The 24,773-nt window shown below is 55.1% G+C and overlaps 1 protein-coding gene across 9 annotated transcripts in view; it reads right to left on the bottom strand.

Annotated features, from left to right (window-relative positions):
* The window catches only part of FAM178B (family with sequence similarity 178 member B), an 87,640-nt gene that overhangs the window by 4,179 nt on the left and 58,688 nt on the right, over positions 1–24,773 (bottom strand). For 7 of the 9 annotated variants that reach the window (XM_047781514.1, XM_047781517.1, XM_047781518.1 and 4 more), the window contains 3 exons: positions 22,700–22,787; positions 14,307–14,432; positions 229–306 (listed from right to left, as the gene is read on the bottom strand). In XM_047781514.1, the coding sequence (XP_047637470.1) occupies positions 229–306; positions 14,307–14,432; positions 22,700–22,787 (292 nt within the window). Of the gene's footprint in view, positions 1–228; positions 307–14,306; positions 14,433–22,699; positions 22,788–22,941; positions 23,002–24,773 lie in introns of those variants that run through there. The other 2 variants (XM_047781521.1, XM_047781516.1) reach the window with 2 other exon arrangements.

Raw genomic sequence — 24,773 nt, 5'->3', positions numbered from 1 at the left:
AAAGCAGAGGATGGAGCTGAGTGCTCAGAAGTGGGGCAGGAAAGGGAGGGGAGGCACAGGGCAACAGTGGGTGCTGGAGATTGAGTACCCTGGGAAGGCCTGGTGGTACGAGGCAAGAGGGGCCAGACTCCCTCGCCCGCTTCCTTCTCAGCCTCCCACCCTCTGCATTGCCGGCAGTGAGCTGGGCTCCAGCCCAGCAGCCCCAGCCCTACCTCTTGGGAGACTCACCCATCGGTCTGGAGTGATGTCCTGGCAGCTGACCACCACCCCCGCCAGGGTCAGGAGGCTGTGGCACAAGTAGCAGACCTGGAGGGAGGGGACAGCAAGACAGGCTTCCCTGAGTCCTTCAGCCAGCACTGGGCTTCCTGCCCAGTTTCTGGGGCAGCATCTACGAGGAGGGCTCCAGGCACCACTTAGAACTCTCCCTATGAGTGATCATCGTCCCCCGAAAAAAAGACATCTCTGCCATTCAGAAATCCAATTCCCCAACCCTGTCCTGAGAGGTGAGACAGGACAAAGGCCAATTCCAGCTGGTAGGTGATAGCTTGGTTCCAGGGTGCCCCTGGACTCTGCTGGTGCCCCTTTATTTATAGACTTTGCGGGCTGTGCAGAGAAACCAAAGTATAGCAGCGCCCCAGGGAGACGTGAGGCTCTTGACGAAGCCAGTCTGCTCAGTCTGCTCATGGCAGGCGCCAGGCACACCCCTCCCCCACTCAGAGGTGCCTGGTGCCTTGCCCCTTCTGTATAAGATAGGAAGGGTGGCAGGAAGCTACCCCACCACTGTGCCTGAGGCTGATAACTGGCCCTGATGCTGGGCTGGGAAGGGAGAGGCAGGCTCCAAAGACGGCCAGCAGGGCTCAAGCGTGGTGATTAACGGGGCTGGAGCCCTGAACCAGCCAAGCCCCCCCCACTTTCTTATCATCCTCCCCATTTAGAGCACCTGGCAGTGCCCCAGAAATGGTGACAGCCTCTTTGCACAGACCCAGCAGGCTCCTTAGGGCAGGAGCTAGAACCAGCTTGGAGGGCACCAGATACCTCGGAGCCTTTGAGAACTCAAATACCCCGTACGGAATCCTAAGGACACAGGCCACCTGCCCCCCTCCCCTGGTGGCACCTGCCCTGCCCAGGACCCAGCCTGCTCTTCAGCACAACAGCTGAGGCCCACAGGTGGCTGATCCCACAGGCTGGCTGGTTTGAGCGGCACTGCACCTGGCAGAAACAGAGGAGACACAGAGGGGAAAATCAGAGTGCCTCCGGGCCGTGCTGCCCTGGGCTGAGGAAGATCAGCCAGCTCCACCTGCTGGGCCCCCAGCTGGGCCACTGCTTCCCACAGGCTCGGGCTCGTTCTGCTTCCCCAGCCTGGCCTTGCCCTAGAGCCCGGGGAATTCGGAACTCCTAAACTCGGCAGTCCTGGCAAACAGCCCTTCCCCGCCACGCCAACCCCTTAAAGCAGGCTCAGGCCTGCGTGCCAGACATTTGTACCTTGACTGAGACACAGCCACAAACACTCAAATGTTAGAGGGAGAAGGGTACTTTAGGAGGCAATCATTTGGTCAACAAATACTGAAGCTCAGTTTTCCCATGGACCAAGGGAGAAAGGACCCTTCTAGCCTTTAGCGGGGTGAGGTGGGGGGCATGGTGCTGTGCAGCTCAGAAGACTTCAGAGAGGAAGTGACTAAACTAGGTCTCAAAGGAACAGTAGGATTTGAGGTGAGGATGGTCCTGTGGGGGCGGGGACACAGCTGAGATGACACCACCAGACAGATCCTTGGCTGATGCAAGAAACAGGGGCAGGACTGACCACTGCTGGGGGACCGGCTGGGCTGGAGTGGGGAGCTGGGGGAGGGGCACCCTGGGGACAGGGCTGACAGCAGAGGAACCAGACAGTGGGCAGTGGAGGCCGCTCAAGGCGCTGGAGTAGGGGAACTGGGTTGTGGGGGACAGACTGGGGACACTTGTGGGAAGCAGGCAATAGAATCGGTTGGGATGGAACCCACCAAAGTGAAAATGCAGCTGAATAGCATTATACTTCCTCCAACTTTTTTTTCTTTTTAAGATTATTTATTTACAATTTACTTTACTCATAGAATGAGAATGAAAAAAAATTTTTTTTGTCTTTTTAGGGCCACACCCGTGGCATATGGAGGTTCCCAGGCTAGGGTTTGAACTGGAGCTGTAGCTGCTGGCCTATACCACAGCCACAGAAACACCAGGTCCAAGCCATGTCTGTGACCTACACCACAGCTCACGGCAATGCCAGATCCTTAACCCACTGAGTGAGGCCAGGGATTGAACCTGAGTCCTCACGGATACTAGTTAACCTCTGAACCACGATGGGAACTCTCAAAGTTTTAAATTAAGTTTGAACCAGACAATGCCAGTTACAACTGTTGAAGGCAGTCAGATTTGGGGGGGGGGGTGCAGGGCTGGGGCGAGGGCAGTGACCTTGGAAACCGAGGCCCCTCTCCTTTGAGGGACATTGAGCAAGCTGACGGTGAGGTGGCAGAGAAGCCAAAGAAAACATCCGAGGGCCGTGGAGCCAGCGGTTGGTGGCTGGTGGGAGGGTGGCTGGGAAGGGGCCTGTCTGCAGGGGTGGGTGTAATGCTTGGAAGGAGGTGGGGCAGGGGGGAGGCAAGGACCTTTCACTTGTAAACATCCCCGCACCCAAGGGGGTGGGGATGGGAGGCGCTCAGGTGGCAGCCCGGCCAGGCCCCCATCTCTCCTCCCTAGCAGAATTTTCTTCCTAGGAGGGAGGCATGGGGAGGGTGGGCCGGGGATCTGAGGAGTGCCCTGGAGGAAACTGTGCAGCGGTGATTTACTGAGAGAAGAAAGAGACTACGCGTGCGCGGGTTTCACAACTCCGTTCTCATGCCGATTCCCATAACTGAATCTGGAGGGAAAATCCCAAGAAAACTATGCTGAATGTAGTGTTTTTTTGCGGGGGTGGCGGGAATAGCAAGGAGGAAAAAGGTAGTTCTGAAGAAATGCCTCTTAACCACATTTTCCAAAGGTATGGGGGGGTGCTGCCCACTACCTGGAAAGGGGCTCTGGAAGCATCCGTGCACTATGAACTGGGGGCAATCCCTGGAGTCTCTCAGTGAGGGAAGGCCCTTTAGGGAAAGACTTTGCTCAAGCTTAGGGCATGAGGTTCCACCTGCGGTCAGAAATCACGCAGAGACAGCAATGGACTTTGGGGGAAGGGCCTTGCTATCAGCAGCATTGCCTGGATTATCTCCTCTCCTCACTTCCCACGGTTCCTGCGTTGAGAGGCAAGAGAGGGTCCACTCCTGACCAGACAAAGGGACACGCAGGGGCACTGGGGGTAAGCAAGGCTTCTTCTAACACCTTCCCCCTGACCCCCCACCCCCACCCCGATCCTCTCCTGTGCCTTGTTTCTGCGAAGGTCAGAGAAGCAAAACATGAGCAGAACCTGGGGCTCTGCAGCCAGGAAGGCTAAACCTGGGTCTCCTCCCTCTGGACTCCCCAGTGGGGGGAGGGGAGCCCGACAGGGGTGGGCGGGAGCCAGGGTAGGACGCTAAGTCAACAGCCAGGTGTGAGAGCTGTGTTTCCTGCTCCAGTTGCGCTGTGACCAATTCCTGAACTCAGCAAGCCCGTTCCTGTCCTGCTGGCACCAGGGAAACGTGGGGCTCTGTCTTCTCTTTCAAGATGTAGGGAAGGGAAGCCCTGCATACAGTGAGGGCTGAGCCTGCTGCCGGCTCTCGTTTCCCTGGGGCTGCAAGTGCAAGGTGGCCCTCCAGCCTGAGGCCTTTCCAAGTCCCTAAGGGCTGGTGTGTGTGTGTTGGGGGGTAGGGGTCGGTGTGGCTTCAGGGTTAAGAGCAGTGCCAGAGCGCCCTTGAGTGGGGGTTATGCTGGTCCAGGCTTCAGGGGATCTTGTCTTAAGAATGCCCAGCTCCCCCCGCCCCACCCCCACTCAGGCTGCCCAGCACCTCCTGACTGGGCTGAGTGGAGGCTGGGAAGCCCTCATGGGAAATGGGACCCGGAAACCTCAGTTAACAACTTGGTGAGAGGCAGAGTCTGAGGCAAGAAATGGGACGTGCCTGAACCCAATGCAGACAACAAAGGATCCCTTGCCCTGGCTACCAGCAAGGCCTCCTGCTTCCACTTCCTGGGTCTCTCCCTAGAGTCTGGCAGGCTGACTTTTCTGAGAAGTTCTGTGCAGGATGCCTCTTTCCCGGCTCTAGCGCCTTGAGGCGGGCCCTGCCCACCCCCTGGGGAAGGATGACAAGGCTGGGAGACAGGAGACAGACCCCGGGGCTTGTCACCCACGAGGGGCCTGGGGAGGGGAAGGTCCGTGTCTCCCTTTCTGGCCCAGTTAGTTCTGACGCCAGGAACCGCCAGCCAAGTCTTTGTTTGCAGGGCTTTCGTCATAAGACGAAGGAGAAAAAGCGTGAACATTTCCCGGGAACTCCATTCTTTAGAAAATTCCCCTCTAACTAATGCCAAGGGAGCTGGTTGAGGGTTATTTACGCTGAGAAAGGGCACGAAGGGGGAGGAAGAGCATCTCCCCGGAAGCCACTCGCTCTGGCCAGAACACGGTGGTTTCTCCCACCTCGGGTCTGCCCAAGACCCCCAGGCTCACCCTCAGCAACCCTTCCAGCCAAGCCCTCTTCCTGGAGGCCGCTGGCAGGGTGGGGACAGCAAACTGTGCCCTCTGCTGGAGGGTCCTGTGGGAGCAGGTCCAGCCAGGCTCTGGGGCAGCTGCTGTAGGGCCGGGGGTGGGGAAGAACTAAGGCTGACCCAGGAACACCTGCAGGGGAGGCCAGGGGCTGACTCAGGACACTGCCTTCCAGCAGGCTCCTGGGGTTCAGGGGCTCACACTACAGGTGTTGCTGGCTCTGGCTCAGCAAGCTAGTCCCCAAGGCCAACTGCTGTCCGGCTCCCTGCCTGGGATGCCAGGCCCCCAGAGCAGCCGCCCTGTAGTTTCGCCTCTCCATGCTCACAGGCTCTGGGGTGGGTTGGGGGGCTTCCTTGGGAGACCTGCATTAGGCCACAATCTGGCTGCGCTGCTCTCAGCCCTGTCTGGAACGCCTGGAGGTCTGACTCAACCTGACGATCGACCCCAGGAAGAGAATTCTGCCACAAGTCCCGTCATTGCCACATGTGGGTCCTCTCAGGCGCTTTGTTCCCTTGGAGACACTTTACAGCACACACACATGCTGAAGGTCAATTCTAGAGCCAGGTCTAAGACTAGGTCAAGACTGAAGTCATGCTAGCCTGCCTGGGGCCATTCCTAGCCCAAGGCTAGCTCTGAGCCCTGCTGAATTCTTTTCTTCCGCCCTTGCCCTTCCTCCCTTTCTTTCTCCTTTTATCAAGCCTAACCCTACAGCATCACCGCACAGTGCTCTGCTTAGTGTCACTTTGAGTAGATGTGGACGTGAGCTTGGGGAGCTCCCCTGACTGCATGACCATCTTTGTAAGGGTTAGGGCTGAAGCAGACGCCTGTACATGCTCCTTTAAGCGAGACAAGCAGTGTGTGTGCAAGCCCTTGAGTGTGGGTGTGTGCATGCACATGTACACCGTGCATACTCCTTAAAGGGGGTTAACATGGGAGAGATCAAGGCACTTCTGCACTGATAGCCAGGGCCCAGGGGCCTGCCAGAGGCAGGACAGAGACAGGCTGAGGCTCCCCCCCAGGGAGGGGAGGGAGCGGCCAGCCTGAGCCCCAGGGCTGTCTAAAACCACCCCACACAGGCTGGGCAAGTAACAACAAAAACAGTCCTGAGTAATCCTGAGTTGGGCTGTCGAAGGCCCAGGTCAGGAGCCCCAGCTTGGTGATAGATCAAAACTCAGGGGGCTGGGATGTTTGTCAGAGCTCAGGATGAGAGGGGACCCCCACCTGACCTATCCTGGAGCATGGCACCTACTACTGTCTCTACGATGCTTTTTCTCCCCCACCCCCACAGGTTAACCACATGATTCAGTCCCCTTGCCCAGGCTGCTCCTGCTTCAAGGTTCCATTCCCTGACCTTGGCTTGGGCAAGCACTGATGCAGCAAGCTGAGGGTTGTGCTCAAAGGAAAGCTGAGTTTGACAGTGACTCTGACCAAAACAGGTTATCGGTCATAAGTCCTAGTGAGAAGGAAGTGACAAGGACGCATGACCCATCACTAGGAAATGACATGGTGACACAGCCTAGGGTCCCTGAAAGCACAGGGCGCAGAAGCCAAAGACCAGACGTCACAGTCGGGGCCTGCCAAACTTACCATGGGAGCCTGCAAGGCCAGATACTCAATTCTGTAAATGAAAGTGCCTGTTTAGGTGTGAGGGTGGGCGGAGCCCTCATCATGGAGCAGGATGAGGCCAACTGAGGGTGATGAGAACCAGGCTGGCAGCATCTGGACAGGACCAGGTCTTCCAGCTCAGGGGCTAGGAACGGCCACTGCCTAGCAAGTTGCTCTCAAGAGCCGAGGTGAGTGGAGGGAAGGGATGTCCCTGCTGAGGCTGCCAGAGGACCTTGGGGCCAGCATGTGACCATCTCCACTGATTCCTCCAAAGGTGAGCCCCTTACCTGCTCTTCACTTGAAAGAGACAGCGCTTCTTTTTTTTTTTTTATTTTAAAGAGCTACACCTGTGGCATATGAAAGTTCATAGGCTAGGGGTCTAATCAAGAGCTGTAGCTGCCGGCCTACGCCACAGCCACAGCAACACCAGATCCTTAACCCACTAAGCAAGGCCAGGGATCAAACCCGCATCCTCACGGATACTAGTCAGGATTGCTTCCGCTGAGCCACAATGGGAACTCCAGATAGATTATTTTTTTAAACTATTCGGAACTTGGGACCGGCCTCTGAGCAGCCCTGGCCCCTGTTCTTGGTAGTGAGGCTAGGGAGAGACTAGGAGACCATGGCACAGCAAGGCCGGGTGGGAAAGAGATGGAACTGAGACAAAAGCAGGAAGGCCAAGGGTTTTTGTTCCCGTGGATCTGCTGCAGGGGGGTCAGCTCAGCATGTGCCCCAGTCCTATGTCTGCAGTGGGAGGAATTGAGGGGCTGCAGACAAACCCTTGCTAGAGAGCTCCCACCCAGCCCACCCTTCCTTCCCAGCTTCCTGCTGGCTGTGGGGGTGGGGAGCTGACAGGCAGGGATTGGCTGGCTCTTCCTGCTCCTCCAGCTGGGACTAGAGACCCTGACCCCGGGGGGATCTGGAACGGAAACACAGCTCTGCCGGCTGCCCAGGGAGGGACATGATTCTCAGGGCCTGTGTTTGAGACTCTATGCCTGAGTGTGCATGTTTGCCTTCAGTACACAGGCGCCAATGCCGGAGGGAGCCCAGGAAACCAGCTAGAGTACTGGCAGGTGCTCCTCCAGAGGCTGGACAGGCCCCATGGAGCAGTGGCTCCCTCAAAAGCCATTTCCTCAAAAGCAATGGCTTCCTCTTTTTTCTTCCTTCTCTTTCTCACTCACTGGATTGTCTCCTGGCATGTTGGCAGGCCCAGTAACTGGGAAGCACTGCCCTCCTTATACTTCCCACGGGTGTCAGAGAACAAGGCCGCTGCCCACGGCTGAGGACCAGGGGCATGTAAGGGACACTAAGGTTTCCCAGTGCCCAGGATCCTACCCATTCCTTTGTCCAGTCCCAGCCTCCTGTCCCCTACACCCAGGCCAAGGTGTTGCACAGTGGGGTCTTTAGGACTGACTCCAGGGGAAGAGGCATGACCTGAGCCAACCAATCACTGTGTGCCTGGCTATGTGATTGGCTTAGAGGTGAGCACATGACCCAAGCTCAGCCAATGAGGCTCAACTCTGGGACTCAGGACTCCAGGACAGAAGCTCTTTCTTCCTCCTTGGATAGGGTTGTGGAAAGAAGGAAGTACACCTGGAGTGTCTCAGAAGCAGCCGGAAAGCTGCCTGCGATTGCACCAAAGGGCAGAGCCGAGAGATACAGAGAGCAACACTGAGGTTTCACGACACTGCTCCACACTGGTCCAGCTGAGCCTCTTGAGCTGTCCTAGGACCTTTCAGGCATGTGTTTGTGTTTCTGCCACTACAGAGTCCCAGCAAAGATGGTCTGAGAAGGGACAGGAAAAGTGGTGAGCAGAAGAGTCACTGAGAGGGCCGTGGTCTGCCTGCCAGCTGCTCCTCCAGATAGGACAGCAGTGAGGGACCTCACACACCCTTCCTGTTCCCTGTCAGGTACAGATGGGAGCTGAGCCCAGGCTGCTGAGACATGGCTCTAAAGCACTGTCCCTCCACCTGCACTCCCAAGGTGGTGGGTGGGCTGGGTGCTGAGGGTGTGGGAGAGTCCCTCACCAGGCTGTACCTGCTTGGGGTAGGCATTTTTTTTTTTCGTCTTTTTAGGGCCACACCTGCAGCATATGCAGGTTCCCAGGCTAGGGGTGGAATTGGAGCTGCAGCCGCTGGCCAACAACACAACCATGACAACGCCAGATCCTTAACCCACTGAGTGAGGACAGGAATGGAACCTACGTCCTCACAGATGCTAGTCAGATTCAATTCCACTGAACCACGAAGGGAACTCCAGGCTACGGTGTTTTTGTTTTTTTTTTTTTGTCTTTTTGTCTTTTTTTTAGGGCCGCATCTGCGGCATGTGGAGGTTCCCAGGCTAGGGGTCTAATTGGAGCCGTAGCCGCTGGCCTACGCCACAGCCACAGCAATGTGGGATCCAAGTCGCCTGTGCAATCTACGCCAGAGCTCATGGCAACGCCAGATCCTTAACCCACTGAGTGAGGCCAGGGACTGAAACCGTAACCTCATGGCTTCTAGTTGGATTTGTTTCCACTGCGCCACGACGGGAATTCCAAGGCTAGGCATTTTAATGGCAGCCTTGGGGTATGTGGTTGAGACTGACCCTGGACCTGGCCCTCAAAGGTGACTCTGTTCAGGTGTGTGCAGCAATGTGTGGACAAGCCACCGACCAAGTGAACAGACTGCAATGACCGTGGAATCCAAGGACAGGAGTGACAGGCCAGGCATTGCCAGGAAGGAGGACCAGTGGGAGCAAAGACATAGGCCTGAGAATGGAAGGTTCTGGGAAAGACGCCCATTGCTTGGAATCAAGTGGTTTGCTTTGGAGGAGAAAAACTGCATGGGTGAAGTAGGGCCATATGACAAAGGCCTTGGATGGTGGGATTGGAATATGATGGGACAAGCGGTCAGGTTGGCAGACAAGTTTTTTTTTTTTTTTTCTAAGAAAGAATGGGAGGAAGGTGATGACAGAATTGGCCAGGAGGCCTTGAAGGATCAATAGATGGAGGTGGGTGTTGGGTCAGAAGCAGATGAGTCATGCGGGAAGGACCCTTCAGGGTCCTTAGGGGGACTGAGCCTGGGGAGAGGCAGGGCAGAGGGCAGGCCCAGAAGCTGCTGAGGGCTCCGGCTGGCTGGGCTTAAACAAAAGCAGCCTGCAGAATCCAAGCCTGCCCTCCCCAGCTCAACAATATCACTTCAAGCCCTGCTCATAAGGCTTGCAAACAAGCCAGAATTCCTGGGACTCAATCAAATGACCTGAACCTGGGCCCCATGTGCCTTCAGATGCTTAGAGGTGCCCATTCTAAAGAGACTCGGGGGCCACTCCAGAGTGTGTGATGTGCGGCTGATGCGCAAATCTCCCCTTAGGGTCAGCTTCCCAGAGGTCACCTCTTTGAAGTTTCAAAAGATGTCACATGATCCTCATTTGGAGGAAGTGAGGAGGAACCCACCACAGACCAGACAGAGAGGAACTCAGGAGTCCTGAACACCCAATGTTCATCCTTCAAAACCAGTCAGTTTTTTCCCAACCCGTCTAACCTGGCCTGACCAAGGTCCCCAGCCCTGTGGGCGTGGGACTCCCTAAGGCGCAAGGCAAGGGACAGGAAGTGCAGTGGAGAGGGCAGAGAGGGAAGGGTGCCTGCTCCACCTGTCCTTCTAGGTGACACAGGGCAAAGAGCCTGTGCCCAGGCCTGAGGGAGTCCATGTCCCCTTTGCTGGTGCTGCGTGCTGGCTGAGAGTGCAGTGCACAGGCAGGCGCAGAGCTGCCTGAGGGCACTCTCCCATCCTCTCCCCAACCACACCCCAGTCACTTAAGGCAGCTCTTGGCAGGGTCACCCTACACAGGGACAGGCCAGTGCAGGAGCAAAAGCAGTAAAACTTGTCTGTCAACTCTGTTAACACATGGGCATACCATAAAGATAGACGGGAAAGGCACACAACACATACATGCACACGCATGCACAAGACACATGCGTGTGCACACACATGGCAGGCTCATGCCCTTTGCAGAAGATGTACAGAAGTGCAGAGACCCAAGAAAGAGTTCAAAGCATTCTGTGCCTTTGAACAGGGTGAGGTTTCCCCCAGAGCATCAGCAAGCTCAGAGCACACCCGGCCCCTTCATCACCTCCCACGTGCACTTCTACAATCAAGCCTTCCCAGAGCCTCCCTAGCACAGAGACGGACCACAGGCCGCGTACATGGCCATGTGCATGGTGAGGAAGCTGATGAGGGTCATCTGCAGCCACCAGGCACAGATGGGTGGAGTGGCCTCTTGCAGCTGGGCTCTGGGTGACAGATACAGAGCCCTCAGGGGGCCCAAGGCTGTCCATGCCACAAGGACACTGTCAGGCTATGAGGAGGACATGCCCAGGAGACAGAGGAGGAAATGGGATGCTTCTTGGTGCCTCAATGCAGCCCCAACTTTGGGATGTCCCCCACTGTGGACCTTAGTGTCCTTTACACCCCATGAGAGATCGTTTACTTCTAGTTACGTTCCCAAATTTCACCAAATTGGGGAAAAACTACCATTCCACCATAAAGATCCTGGTTCTATATACCTTCCAAATGCCTGGGGGAAAAACTGAACCCCCAAATCCTACAACCTGGTACCCATGTTGCAGAAGGCTGGGGAGAAGCTGGGAAGGACAGGAAGTGTGATAAACAGCAAATGGCCCATGCAGGGGAGTGTAACAAGACCAAAGCACCAGTCCTCTCGATAAAAAGTAAGTCTGGCTAAACACAGTCTGTGCAAGTCAGCTAAAAGAAAAGAGAGAGCCCAGAAAGCCTGGTTCTGGGCTGTATGGCTGAGCTGGTGGCTTTGAGCAACAGTGGCAAACAGAGTCCAGTTACATGATGTCTGTCTGCACAGGGGCAGGAAGGACAGTCTCATACACAGTAGGAGGCTGGGAAGGAGCTGGCCTCCTGCAGAATTGGTACCTGTGGGCCAGAGGCAAGCACCTGGAGGCCAGCTCTCGGAGCATACGCCCGCATTAAAGCATCCTCTCCCGCCTCTGACACACAGGGCACCGGCCTCTAGCGAGGCAGTCTTGGTCCCCCGCAAGCATCACTCTGACCTAGATGCTCATTCTCCTCAAACCACTCTCTCTCAAACCAGACAACACAGGCCGCCAAAAACCACCGAGGGGCTAACTTCTTTATCCACAAGCACTTGAAAATGCTCACAGTACTCGCATCATCCTGTTAAGAAGCTGGATGCCTGTTTTCCACACAAGCTCTGCCATGAATTGCTAGGACACTTTGTGACTGTGACCCAGCTAGGACAGATACCCACCCCACTGCAGTCCCCTTCCACCTGCCACTCCCAGCAGGAGCATGTTGCCTCTTTTGTTGAACTACTGGTAGTTAGCTTTTCCAGGCAGGAATCTACTAGTAGCTTATAATTACAAACAATGGCTGTGATTGGTTCTCTCATGAGCAGGAAACACTTCAAGGGGCCTCCATTGGAAGTCTTAATGAAACAAGGACATTAAGAGATGAGGGGGCCTAACACAGAGGCTGGTCTGAGGGCAGAGGGCGTGCAGAGGGACACCAGAATCAGGTGGACGAAGAGAGTTTGGAGAGGGAGAAGTGGAAAGGCATTCATTCATTTGTTCACTCATTCAGTCGCCTACTGCCAAACATACCATAGGATTCTGAGACACCAGCTATGCCCACAGTCTAGCTAGGGAGATGGGTAAGTCAAGGGACAACTGCAAAGCCAGGGGGTCAGAGAGGAGTGAAAGCCAGGCCCTAGGCACCAGAGAGCAGCCCAACCAGCCTCTGGGGGAAGAGGCCAGGGGCCTCCCAGGGGAAGGAGGAGCTTGGGCCAAGGCCCCAGGCAGATACAGGAGGTGGGTGACCAGGGGGAGCAGAGGGTGGCAGAGTGTTTATCTGCAGAGCTGGAGGAGGGCTGAGACCCGCAGTCTCAGGCAGGAAATCTCCCAAACAGGAGTGAGCAAGACCTGGGGGAGGGGGGAGGGCACAGGGCCCCCATGAATAGGGCCCAGCAGGGCTGCTCCAAGCTCTGGGAAAGGGCTGTCCCTGTTTTCTCTAGACTGAGTCGCCTCGGGCCAGCCTCACTCTGGCCTTAGTTTCCTCGCTGCACCTCAAGGAGAAAGAAGGCAAAGACTTTGAGCTCCGGGGACAAAAGGATCAGGCAGCCCAGACCACCACTTCTCATAAAACAGGGCAGGTGACGCCGCTGCTCTTTTCGGCTGGTGAGTAGCCCAGTCATCTCTGAAGATGAAACATGCTCGGGCCTCATGAGGAATCAGTGGGCTGAGGTGGGACTGGAGCTGGGCTGTGGGAGTCTAGTCCTAGCCCCGCCCAGCCTCTCCAGATCAGAATGGTCCCCAGCCCAGGGGGACAGCACACTTCTTCCTGTGCAAGGCACCTGTGCCCCCCAGCCCAGCCCACCTCCTCCCTGGCCCTCCTCTGCCCTTGGCCACTTCTCTCTCAGGCCAGCATCACTTTCACAGGCTCAAGCCGCAGCAAAGGCCTCTGAGAGCTGTCTCAGCCTTAACTGCCCCTCCCCCTGCCCTGGACCAGCACACCCCACGCTTCTGGAGTATGCAGCTGAGTCATACCGGCCCCTCACTTCCAGTGTGGCAGCTGACCAGGGAAGCACCTCACAGCTTCCTTAACATGCATGAGAACAGTCCTCAAATATAAAAGGTACCCTCAGCCTGCTCACGCCTCTTCCTTCCCAGGCTGCTGAAGGGACATCTGCTACCAGATGGGCTCTGGGATGAGCCAAATGAGCCCCCTTCCCGCACCCTTCCATCCCCTCCTCTCCTTCCTCCTCAGGCCACAGTAACACCACCTCTGCAGGCAAGAGCACCCAGCTCCACAGCACCCAGGGGGCATGCTCTTAGCTTGGCCAGGCCAAGCCTCCTTTTCTCTCACGCCTCCCCTTCTTCCTCTTTTTCCCTTCTTCCAGCCAGGCCTGGGCCTTCCCATCTGTGTGCTGCTTACAGGGACCACCCCCAGGAGCTGACCCCATCTCTGTTCCAGAGCCCCCCACCCCACCCCCAAGACCTGAGCTCAGCCTCCATAACCTGGAAATGGCTGGTAAAAGGGAAGAGGGCACGCAGACAGCTCACCCCCTCCTGGTAGGCAGCTGCCTCGTAAATGCAGGAGGCACAACTGAGGGGTGACCTTCCCTACATACTCCAGAAGAGCTGACTACATCTGGGGATTATCACATCTTCTTAATAGTTCATTTGTGTTCATTAAGTAAGTAATTCACTTATCTGATCTGTAGAATGATGCCCAAAGGTTGGCATTCTGGATCATCCACATTCAACATCTGGGTGAGCTTTTGGAATTACCACCTTCCTAAATTAGGATGATGCCTATCTGTATCCTTCATCCCCAAGTCCCCAGGGATGGGAGTGCTTTCTGGGGTCCACCCCTGCTATCCAGCGAGCTGGGCTTGGGATCCCAGTCAGATTCCCCTACACTGCCACTTCTGCTCCACCCAGGGACCACAGGATTGACCATTCCACGCCCTACAGCCTGCAGGCTCTGAGGTACCTCACTGCCCCTGACCCTCACCAAAGCATGGCTTTCAGGAAGGCTGAGCAATGTGGCAAGTCAATCAGGGGAGAAGCCAAGCACTGGGCCTCAGACCACAGTGGACGGGAACAGGGAGGCTGAACCCAGCTCCGTCATGAGAAACAGGTGGCCTCTCGCCTCTGAACGTTCCCTGTGCTGTTCCTTTAGGGAGCGACCTTCCTAGCCCACTCCCCTTGCCAGCACTTTAGCTCTTGCATCCTCTCTAACCTGTGCTGTGGAGCACCCTACTGCTAACAAGGCCACACCAGCTGCACATGATACAGCCATGAGTCTGCACACCTGGGCCCATGGTGCTCCATGGCGCCTCCACGAGGGGCATGGGCACCAATGACAGGCTCTGAGGAGGTGGGAGGGAGGCAGCTGGCTGGGCCTGACCTGCAGGGCCCAGAGGGTCTCAGGACTGGCAGCCTTCAGGGCCCCAGGCTGTGCAGCACGGACAGCCCTGCCTTCCCCGCTAATCCAGGCGGCACCCCGGTGGAAGCAGGTGGGAGCTGGGTGCTCACCTTGTGATCCAGCTGGGCACTGGCCTTTGGCTGTTGGTCCTGGCCAGGTGGCAAGATCTCAGCACGCAGGTACTGCCCCAGGGATGACGGCCTCATAAGGCCCAGGAGCTGGATAAGTGAGGACAGCTGGGGAGAGAGGGGAGGCCATCACTCATGAGAGGACGGGCCCCCTCAGGGGTCAGAGCCCAGGCTCCAGGGCCAGAGCGCTGCTTCCAGGACCCCGATGCACATCCCACTTGGACCCATGTGGCCCCTTGGAGCCTGCTCCCATCTCTGTCCCAGGAGAGGAGGCTCGCATGCACACAGTGCCTGATGCAGGGCAAGCAGCCCTTAAATAAGCAAATCGGGAGGACCTCTGCCGGTTCAACTCACGACCCAGGACTGAGCAGCCACTCAGGGTTTAGAAGAACCAAGACCAGCAGACAGTCTCCCCTGTCACCAGGCAAGACCTTCCCAGCCTGAGTTCTGCTCTCACCTGCTGGCCCTCTCCTTCCATTTTACTTGTTACTACGGGGTTTTCAACACCTGATCAAAGGGGAGAGGCTGAGTGCTAGCCCTACGCCCATGGCTATGAATGTGAACAATGATGATGGCCCTCCTCACCCCCAACCTCCTCTGCCTTTTTCCTTCCAAAAAATTTTAAAGCAAATTCAAACATCATTTTACCCATAAAGAACTTCTAACAGAAAGAGATAAGGATTTTTTTCCCCGATGTAATCACAATATCATTTTCCTAACAAAATTACTGAGAATTCCTTATGTGATCAAACACCTATGTCCATATTTCTCTGATTATCTCAGAAATGTCTTTATGTAGCTGCTTTGCTGGAATAGGATTCCCTCAGGTCCTCATGTGGCCGTGTGGTTAATATATCACTCCATCTGCCAGCCACCCCACCCCCACCTAAACTGCCCACCCTCTCTGAACAAATGGGGGCTTGTGGCCTGCCTAAGTCCAGGTGTCTGTCTTCCCAGCCAGCCTGGCACCTGGTTTGGGCAGCCTCAGCTGAGCCCCAGCAAGACCATCAGCTGCCCCAGAGCTAACGTGTGGATGGGGCTTCAGAAGGCAGGCAGTCTCTGATCCCTAGGCCCCTCTGGGGATGCAGAATGAAAGGGCAGGGCCAGGGGAGATGACAGAGGCACATCTCTTTAGATGTAGCAGGTGTAGGCTGACCAAAAGGGCCAGGGCTAAGCCTCTGGCTCAGCTCCCAGCCCGAGCCCAGCCCTGCCTGGCACACCTGGCTTCCTCCCCTGACTCGCCCGCAGACACCTGCTCAGCTTCTCGGCCAGCCTGGACTTAGCCAGACCACAAGAGCAGCTGGGCTGAGCAAGGGTTAGGAGTCAGGACTGGGCCACGGCTCCTGGCAGGGGGCAGGGCTTCTTGGCCTAGTGTCTGATCCCTTTAGAGAGGGAGAGGGAATGTTCTCGGCGAAGAGAGGCACCATCTGGAGCTTCGCCAAAACCAGAGCTGTGCCGCCTTGCACAGGCCTTGCAAGTCTAGGGATGGTTTCCAAAACAGCCCTGCCTGCTCTGGGCTCACAGCTGTGCAAGCACAGGGTCGGGCTCTGCAGCCCACATCGTCCCCGCAGCAGCCCTCGGGTGGCAGCCCCACCCTGGTTGGGCCCCTCCCCGCCAGGAGCCCTGGGTGGGGCTGGGCAGGGGAGCACACAGCAGCGGCTGGCTGCTCCCACGTTTTTCCTCTCAGTCCCTGAAAACAGCTTTGCTCTGCTCAGCACAGCAAACTGCTACCTTCTGATTGCTGATTCTCTTTTGTTTCCAGCTCTGGCAGCCCAGCCATCCCCTCTCCGTCAGACACACCCTTCCCTGGGATAAGGGCTGATTTGGGCCATGTGGGTCCTGGCGAGGCCAGGCTCTGACCAGCACATCTCCCCACTTCACCCCCACCCCTGGGAGCTGTCTCTGCAAACACTCAGCCCGTTAGAGCTGACGTTTCCAGGCAAGAAGCAAATGGCAACCCAAAAAGGCAGCCTCCATGGGCCCTGTCGGTTTGCCTGGCAAGAGGAGGCAGATGAGTTCTGGGGAGACACCTGTCCACCCAGCGGTCACTCCTCTGCTTTGACCCCGACGGCTACTTCTTTTTGCCCAGGGTAGAAGGCCAGGACATCTTAAGGGTCTGCAAAGTCCCAGGTGGCCCTGGCTTCTCCCTGGAGCCTGTGCCCTGCCCTGGCCTTCTGACCAGACACTGCACAGCTGCCCTGCTCCTCCTTCCAGCCTTCCTTAAGCCCACCTTCCCAGCTCCACCCCCAAGCCCCCACCCTGTAGCCCACAGCACCTGCACCTGCTAATCCCCTTACCCTGCATTACTTGTGTTTCCCCAGCATTTATCACCTACATGCTCTGTGATTTACCTGTTTGTTATGTTGATTATTATTATCCACTTCCCCCTGCCGCCCCCCCCACCAGAATATAAGCTCAACTAGGGCAGTTTTGGTTACTGCACTGTCCCCAGAACCTAGCACAGCACCTGGCACCTGGCACAGCTGTGCCCCTTATCCAAGGTTTCACTTTCCACTGTTTCAGAGACCCATGGTCAACTGCAACCCAAAAAGATTAAATGGATAATTCTAGAAATAAATGGTTTGTAAGTTTTAAATCACGCACCATCCTGAATGGCCTGATGAAATCTCATGCAGTCCTGCTGCATTCCTCCTGGGACGTGAATACCCCTCTGTACAGCAGGCCCGCCTGTCAGTCACTTAGTGTTCATTGCAGTTATCAGGGTACCGTTATGGGACTGCAACGCTTGTGTTCTTGTGTCCATGTGACCCTTATTCTACCTAATAACAGTCCCAATGCATGAGAGAGATGATGCTGGCAATTTGGATGTGCTGAAGAAAAAGCTGGAAAGTGCTTCCTTTAAGTGAAAGGGTGAATGTTCTCGACTAAAAAAAAAAATCATATGCCAAGAGTGCTAAGATCTACAGTAAAAACAAATCTTCTATCTGTGAGACTGTGAGAAGGAAAAGGAAATTCAACCTGGTTTTGCTACTGCATCCCAAACTGCCAAAGTTACAGCCACAGTGCAGGATAAGTGCTTAGTTAAGATGGAAAAGGTGTTGAATTTGTACAATAAGATTTTTTCAGAGAGAGGAGGACCACATTCACTTAACTATTTTCTTGTCTTTTTAGGGTCACGGGTGTGGCGTATGAAAGTTCCCAGGCTAGCAGCTGAATCGAAGCTGTACATACCAGCCTACGCCAGAGCCACAGCAACGCAGGATCATAGCTACGTCTGCAACCTACACCACAGCTCATGGCAACGCTGGATCCTTAACCCACTGAGCGAGGCCAGGGATCAAACCTGTGTCTTCATAGATATTAGTCAGGTTCATTTCCACTAAACCACAATGGGAACTCCTAACCTAACTTTTATTACAGTATATTGTTATCATTGTTCTATTTCACTATTAGTTATTGTTATTAGTCTTACTGTGCCTGACTTCTAAATTAAACTTTATCATAGGTAAGTATGTACTGAAAAAGCACAGTATATGTAGCTTTTGGTTCAGACACCCACTAGGCATCTTGGGACGCATCCCCCAAAAACACCAGGGACTATTGCATGTGTTTAATAAGCATTTGTTAAATGAATAAATGAATGAATGCTGGCCTTTCAGATGCAAACCTGTCCCCCTTGATTTTGGCCATATGAAGCCCATGTTTCTGAACTCCCAACTGGAGCTGACAAAAGAGGTTTGCTGTGTTGTGAGATGTGGCCTGGGATAAGGAACAAAGTCCCAATTCCTCTCCACACCTGTCGCCCCTGTGCCTGGCCTACCTCAGGAAGGGGTTTCTCTGTCCTGCGAGAGCAGAGGTTCCTCCTTGCCTCCTTTCTCTCACATTCTACATCCCGCTGGCTCTACTGGGGAAATACCCTAGAACCTGACCACTTCTCTCCACTTACGCCACCACCTCCCCAGGACACACCGCTGTCAGGTCTTACCAGGGCTCCTGAATGCCTCCTCCCACCCCATGCCCAATGGTCTATTCTCCACAGCAGCCAGTGTAAATTTTAAAATTTTATAAAATCATATTATGTTTCTCTTATTTTATTTTATTTTTTTTAGTGCAGCACCTGCAGTATATGGAGCTTCCCAGGCTAGAGGTCGAATCAGAGCTGCAGCTGCTGGCCTGTATCACAGCCACAGCAACGCCATATCCGAGCTGGGTCTGCAACCTACACCACAGCTCACAGCAACGCCGGATCCTGAACCCACTGAGTAAGGCCAGGGATCAAACCCAAATCCTCATGGATACTAGCTGGGTTTGTAACCACTGAGCCACAATGGGAACTCCTGCTCCTCTTATTAAAACCTTCCAGTGGCTCTCCAAGCTGATGTGAAAATCAAGCCCCCACCTGAGTCCCCACTTACCTATGTGACTTCAACTACTGCTACTCCACCCTCAGCCCTCTGCTCCAACCATGCTTCCTTTTTCCAACCTAAGAGGCCCTTACCTGCTCCAGTGCCTTTGCACCTGCTGTTCCCTCTGCATGGAATTCTTTTACCCAAGAAATCTGAGTGACTCCTTTAGGTCTGTACTCAAATGTCTCCTCTGATCACGCTCATAAAATAGCATTCTCCCCATACTCCCATTCCTCTATCTGGCTTTATTTTCCTCCACCGGACCTATTACCATCAGGAATGCCAAAGATTTACTTCTCTCTTGGTGCCTGTGTCTGTCTCCCGCTGAATTCCATGAGGAAGGGACTAAGTTCTGTTCAGGACTGTATCTTCAGTGCCCTGAGCCATGTCTGGAGCACACTGGTGTCTGAGGCCAAAACTCCACTGTGTCTGGGATATTCCCAGGCTTTGCAGGAACCACAGGGAGCAGTCTGACCCCAAGACTCCCCTGGAGAATGCAGGTCTTAGGGTTGCTGCGTCCTGACCACCTGCAGAAGTCCTGTCCCTAAAGTCAGTTCTACAGCACCTGCTCCTGCTGCTGGGGCCTCAGGCCTGAGATGGAGAACCAAGCGGCCCAAGCACTGGGGACTCCTGCCCAGCAGTGCCCTGAGAATCCTCTGTCTGGCCCTCACCCCAGGTCCTCTCTTCCCACTAGCCAGTTCTCACCCCTTGAACTCCCCTTCACAGTGAATCGGTGCTAAGGTTCATCAGGCACTTACACATCGATGAAGGAAGTGAGAGGGCCCTCTTCCTCCTAGCTGCCATCCAGGACCAAAGCTTAAGGGACAAGCCAGGCACCTCAGCATGAAGCAGCAGGTGTAGTTCAGGCTGTCCCCACAACAGGAGCCCAGGAAGGGGCTGGAGAAACAGAGATGGCATGCTGTAGGGATCCAGGTTAAGCCTAGTTCCCTGGCTTTCCTACGTGACCCTAAGAAGTTTCCTGACTGTACCTGCCTCTGTTTCCCCATTTGTAAAATGGGGATGATGATAACAGTCCTCCCTGCCTAGGGCTATAGCTCGAGGTGAGCTCTGAGCACAGCACCCGGGGCTCAGCCATACTCTGCAGCACGTTGGAGCCACCACTTCAGGTGGGATGTGATGGGTGAAAAGGAAGAAGGGCCCTGGGCATGGAGCCGGCCTGAGAGGAGGGCCCCGGCAGGCCACGAGGAGAAGTGGGGAAAGGCGGCACAGGGCTGGGCGGCCCTTTGAAGGCGAGTCTCAGGAGGATCTGTCTGACAGGCCAGACTGCAGCCTGAGACCTGGGACGAGGCCCTGCAGCCCCTTGGGCTTGCAGCAGGGACAGGAAACACCAGGAGGGCCATGGGCAGGCCCTAGCCGGTCTGGCCTCCCTCAAGCACCATGAGTCTGGCGCGGCTTTGCTCGGGCTGTTTGGCCCGCCTGCCGACTGTCTCTCCTCTCTACACACACGCTGACTCAGCCTTTAAGACCTGGCTCTGGACACCTCTGCAAGCCGCTTCACGGCCTCGGCAGAATTAGTCACTTGCCCTCAGTCTGCCTCACTCACACCTTCTCCTTTGGGTCGCCTCCTGGGGCAGAGCCTAGCACACAGTTTGGGGTCTCATGAATGCAGGGCACACAGGCGGGTGGGTGACTGGTGTGGTGGGAGAGCCCTGAACCCTGCTGTGAACCCCCCAGGGTAGCTCTTCCTCAGGGAGGGACACCCCCTGCCCTTGCTCACTGGCCTCCCCTCCAGGCCCAGAGAACTAGGCACTTCCTCCACACCATGGCCCTCATCTCTCTTCGGCCTTCATCACGCTCCCTCCCCCACATGCAGGCTCAGGCCAGTAAAAAACAAATCAAAAGAAAACCCCACGCCTTGAACCAACCCTGATGCTCTAGCCAGCCTGTGTTTTCCATCACTGCCAAGTGCTGCTGGAAGGTGGCTACCCCCACACCCACCTGCAGTCAGTCCTACTTCTTCTGATCATCACACTCTGACCTCTTGCCTCCGCTCTGCTGACAGGTACTCAGTTCTCCACGGAGCTTGAGGCCCAAACTCCAATCAAAATCAGTGCTTCTCCACCAGCTGCCCCCCAGCCTCCTGGGACCATGTGGTCTCGTCTCCACAGCTGCACCTCTGTCCGCCCCTGCCCCAACAGTGTGGTCCTTCCGTTCTCTATCTCGCAGAGATGTTCTGTCCTCAAGCTGTCATTTTTGTAAAGTGACCCCTGGGCAGGCTGTCCACCTCCCCCTGCCCCGCCCCTCCCAAGGTTTCTGCCTGGGCAAACTTTCCTTGCCCACCCTGGAACTCAGCCTCAGGCTCCTTCAGTCCCCAAGTGTGCGCCAGGCACTGTGCGAGGGGCTGACATTGCACTTGGTTCCTGCATTCAAGGTGCATTCATGCTGCTGCTAAAAAACATCAAGAGGTGAGTGCCATGAATACTTTCAAACAGGGGGATGGTGCCAGGGCACTTGGGGTTGGGTGGTCAGAAAAGGCCCCCTGGAGGAGGTGACACTTGAATTGGAGGCACAAGAAGTTCTAGCCATGCCAAGTCTTGGGGGAAAGCATGTACAGCAAAAGGGGGGGGGGGGGCAGCTGGGGCAAAAGCCAGGCTAGGCCTACCTAGACAGGCCAACCCAACCGGTTACCTTCCTGAGCACCTGCCCTGCCATCACAGTCTCTCAGATGCAGCCATGTGGTCTACCCCACCCCAGAACAGTTGGGAACAATGTCTGGACACTGGGGTTATGCAGGCTCACCTTTTAACACCTCTGGTGACTACAGCCACAGCCTTGCCTCTGTCTTGTGCTGCTGCACTACAGGGCTAGGCTGTATGGGGAACTCCTCGGATTCCAGGGAGATTCTTGGTTGCAGGGGGGCGGGGTGAGAGCATTCTTAATCTCCTGACACCCACCCTCAGGCCGACTGCAACCCAGCTGCCCCCAGACCCCTACTGTTCTCTCGGCTGCAAGGAGGTTGCAGCCTGAGCTTTTAGGAGAGAAGAGGGCTGAGAAAAGAAGACACCTGGTTCCCCTCTGCCACCCCAAGAATGCCTGATGCCAGCTGGGAAGGGATGCTGCGGGCAAGCAGTGTTAACTGAGGACTATTTGTTCTCATCTTTATTGTTTTTCCATCTATAAAAAAGTAACACAAGCAGGGGCTGGGGAAGACTAAATGGGGAGCTAGAGTTCAGCAGGTACTGAGTTTCTGTTTGGGAGGATGAGAAAGTTCTGGAGATGGATGGTGGCTACACTTAAACTGTGGACCTGCACGCTTCAAAATGCTCAGAACTACACTTAAAATTGTTAAGATGGTTTAAAAAAAGCAAAAACTTTTTTTTTGTTTTTTTTAAGGGCTGCACCAATGGCATATGCAGGTACCCAGGCCAGTGACTGAATCTGAGCAGCAGCTGCGACCCAAGCCACAGCAGCGGCAACTCTGGATCCTTAACCTACTGTGCCACATCAAAAACTCCAAAATGGTAAATTCTTTTTTTTTTTAACTTTTTTTTTTGTCTTTTTGCTATTTCTTGGGCCGCTCTCTCGGCATATGGAGGTTCCCAGGCTAGGGGTCAAATAGGAGCTGTAGCCACCGGCCTACGCCAGAGCCACAGCAACGCGGGATCCGAGCCGCGTCTGCGACCTACACCACAGCTCACGGCAACGCCGGATCGTTAACCCACTGAGCAAGGGCAGGGACCGAACCCGCAACCTCATGGTTCCTAGTCGGATTCGTTAACCACTGCGCCACGACGGGAACTCCGGTAAATTCTATATTATGTATATTTTGACAGAATTTTTAAGCGATACAAGCTCCCAGCTCATCTCTCTATTCTCAGAGCTGAGCATCTAGTAGGCATGCAAAAAGTAACCATTGAATATGAGGAGTAAGCAAAAACTCACTCTCCTCAACTCCCTTGGCCTGAGGATCCCAACCTTTGGGAAAAGCAGCAGGAGCGAGCTGGCGGGGCTTCCCCAGGCCCCAGAGGACACAGAGCAGAGGCTCACCTGGGCCTTCTCTTGCCAGAGAGGGAGTGTCTCTTGCTGGTCCAGCATCCGGGCAATGACCACAAGGCTGAGCTGGCTTCGAAGCTGCCTGTGGGAGAAGGGGCGGGAGAGACTGAGGGGGTGCCTCTCCAAAGGGGCCACCAACCTGGTGGAAAGTGATCCCACAGCTGCTGGTGGCAAGCCTGCCTCCTTGCAGGAGAGCCTGGGGAAGGAGCCCCAACAACACCAAGAGCCCGCCCTACCTGAAGCCTCCAGTCCTGATCATGCAGTCAGTGGGTCTGTCAGGTCAGCCAATATAAGCCCTTCTGTCTCTTTAGTCCAAGCTGGGCTTCTAAGTCTAGCATCAGGCAGCCCTAACTGATTCACTCAGGACGAGCTGGCATCTCCTCCTTTCAGGAAGACCTTTGCAAGGGGATTTCATGTGCTACCGTTTGGGGCTCTGATGTTCATGGATCCTTGAGGGTTGGAGTGAATGAAAAGAGGAGAGAAGAGAAGCAGAGACCAGAGGACAGGCCTGGGAGCAGCTGCAGAGGGCCAGTGGCAAGAGGGCTGGAGGGCCAGCTCCACCATGAGGGTCACATCCTCCTTGGGTCACATGTCGCTGCCCCCCACCCACCCCAGGCAGGAGGTTTCAGCCCCTAGCATGGGCTATGACATGGCCACAGTCCCTAATTCCTGTGGAAAGCCAGCACTGTGGGAAGCAAAGAGGTCCTGGAGCTGCAAGAAACTCAAGGAACACCAAGGAAAACCAGGTCCATGGAGGAGAAATGCCCTCAGGTCACAAAACTGCCGTGGGTCCCCACAGCCACCCACCCCCACGAGGACATCAGGGACAGGAAGGAAACCACGTTTCTCTAAGGAACTCCTTGGGGGAGGCAGGGCTGAGCGCGGCTGCTCCTCTAGTGGTGCCAAAGGTGTCCCTGCAAGTTTCCCAGGGCCAGCGGCTGCCCAGGCCTTGCGTTGGGGTAGGGGGCTCCCAGGTGGTGGGGAACTGAGGTGGGAATCAATGGCCTTTCCCAAGTTCCTTCAAGGCTGACAGGTGGTGCCTGGAGCAGGGGCACTGTTTATTTTTTTATTCAAGAAGACCAGAGGAAGCAATAAGGCAAAAGGCTCTTAATTAAAATAGGAAAAAATAAAATAAAATAAGCAGCAACAAGAGTTCCCATTGTGGCACAGTGGAAAGAAACCCTACTGGTATCCATGAGGATGCAGGGGTCCATCCCTGGCCTCACTCAGCGGGTTAAGGATCTGGTAGCGCCATGAGCTGTGGTGGAGGTCGCAGATCCAGCTTGGATCCCACATTGCTGTGGCTGTGGCACTGGCCAGCAGCTGCAGCTCCGGTTCATCCCCTAGCCTGGAACCCTCCATATACCACAGAAGCGGCCCTTAAAAAAAAAAAAAAAAAAAAAAAAAAGCAGCAAGAGGCAGCTGCATCAGAAGAGCAAACTGACAAGAGGAGACGGGCTCACATACAGCTGGTGGGAACATCAATGGGTCCACCTACCATGGTCAGCTGTTGGGCAAGACCAACTAAGATACAGGGATGCTCACCCCACACCCAGCTGTCCTACTCCTGGGCATATAAGTGCGAAGTTCAAAAACGAGAGAGGTGGATGTGTGGTACTGACACACCACTAGGATGGATGAAGAGACGTGCTCTGTCCATGAAACACAACCCCACGCATAATGATTATGAATGAGCTGCAACGACATCCAGCAGCACGGATGAGCCTCATGGCGCTCTGTGAAAGAAGCCAGTTACAAAAGAGGACATGTGTATGATTTCATTTATGTGAAGTACAAGAAGAGGCCAATACCAGCTGCTGGAAGACAGGATACTGTGATGCTTGTGGGGCAGGTTCTCCTCAGGGTTCATTTCTTGAGCTGGGTGCTGGTTTCACATTCATTCTGCTGGTGGAAACCCCGAGCCACACACTTATGGTCTGGGTTCTGTTTGTTATTTTGCAGCTCAATAATACTATTACTTAAAGAAGAAATTCAGCTGGAGGGGGAGGCGGGATTGGCCGATTTAGTCAATAAAAATATAGAATGTCCAATTATAGTTGAAGTTCTT

The sequence above is a fragment of the Phacochoerus africanus genome, chromosome 5 (genome assembly GCF_016906955.1).
Source record: "Phacochoerus africanus isolate WHEZ1 chromosome 5, ROS_Pafr_v1, whole genome shotgun sequence".
Classification (NCBI taxonomy): domain Eukaryota; kingdom Metazoa; phylum Chordata; class Mammalia; order Artiodactyla; family Suidae; genus Phacochoerus; species Phacochoerus africanus.
The sequence above is the reverse complement of the archived record's forward strand: the minus strand, read 5'-3'. Positions and strand labels throughout refer to the sequence as shown.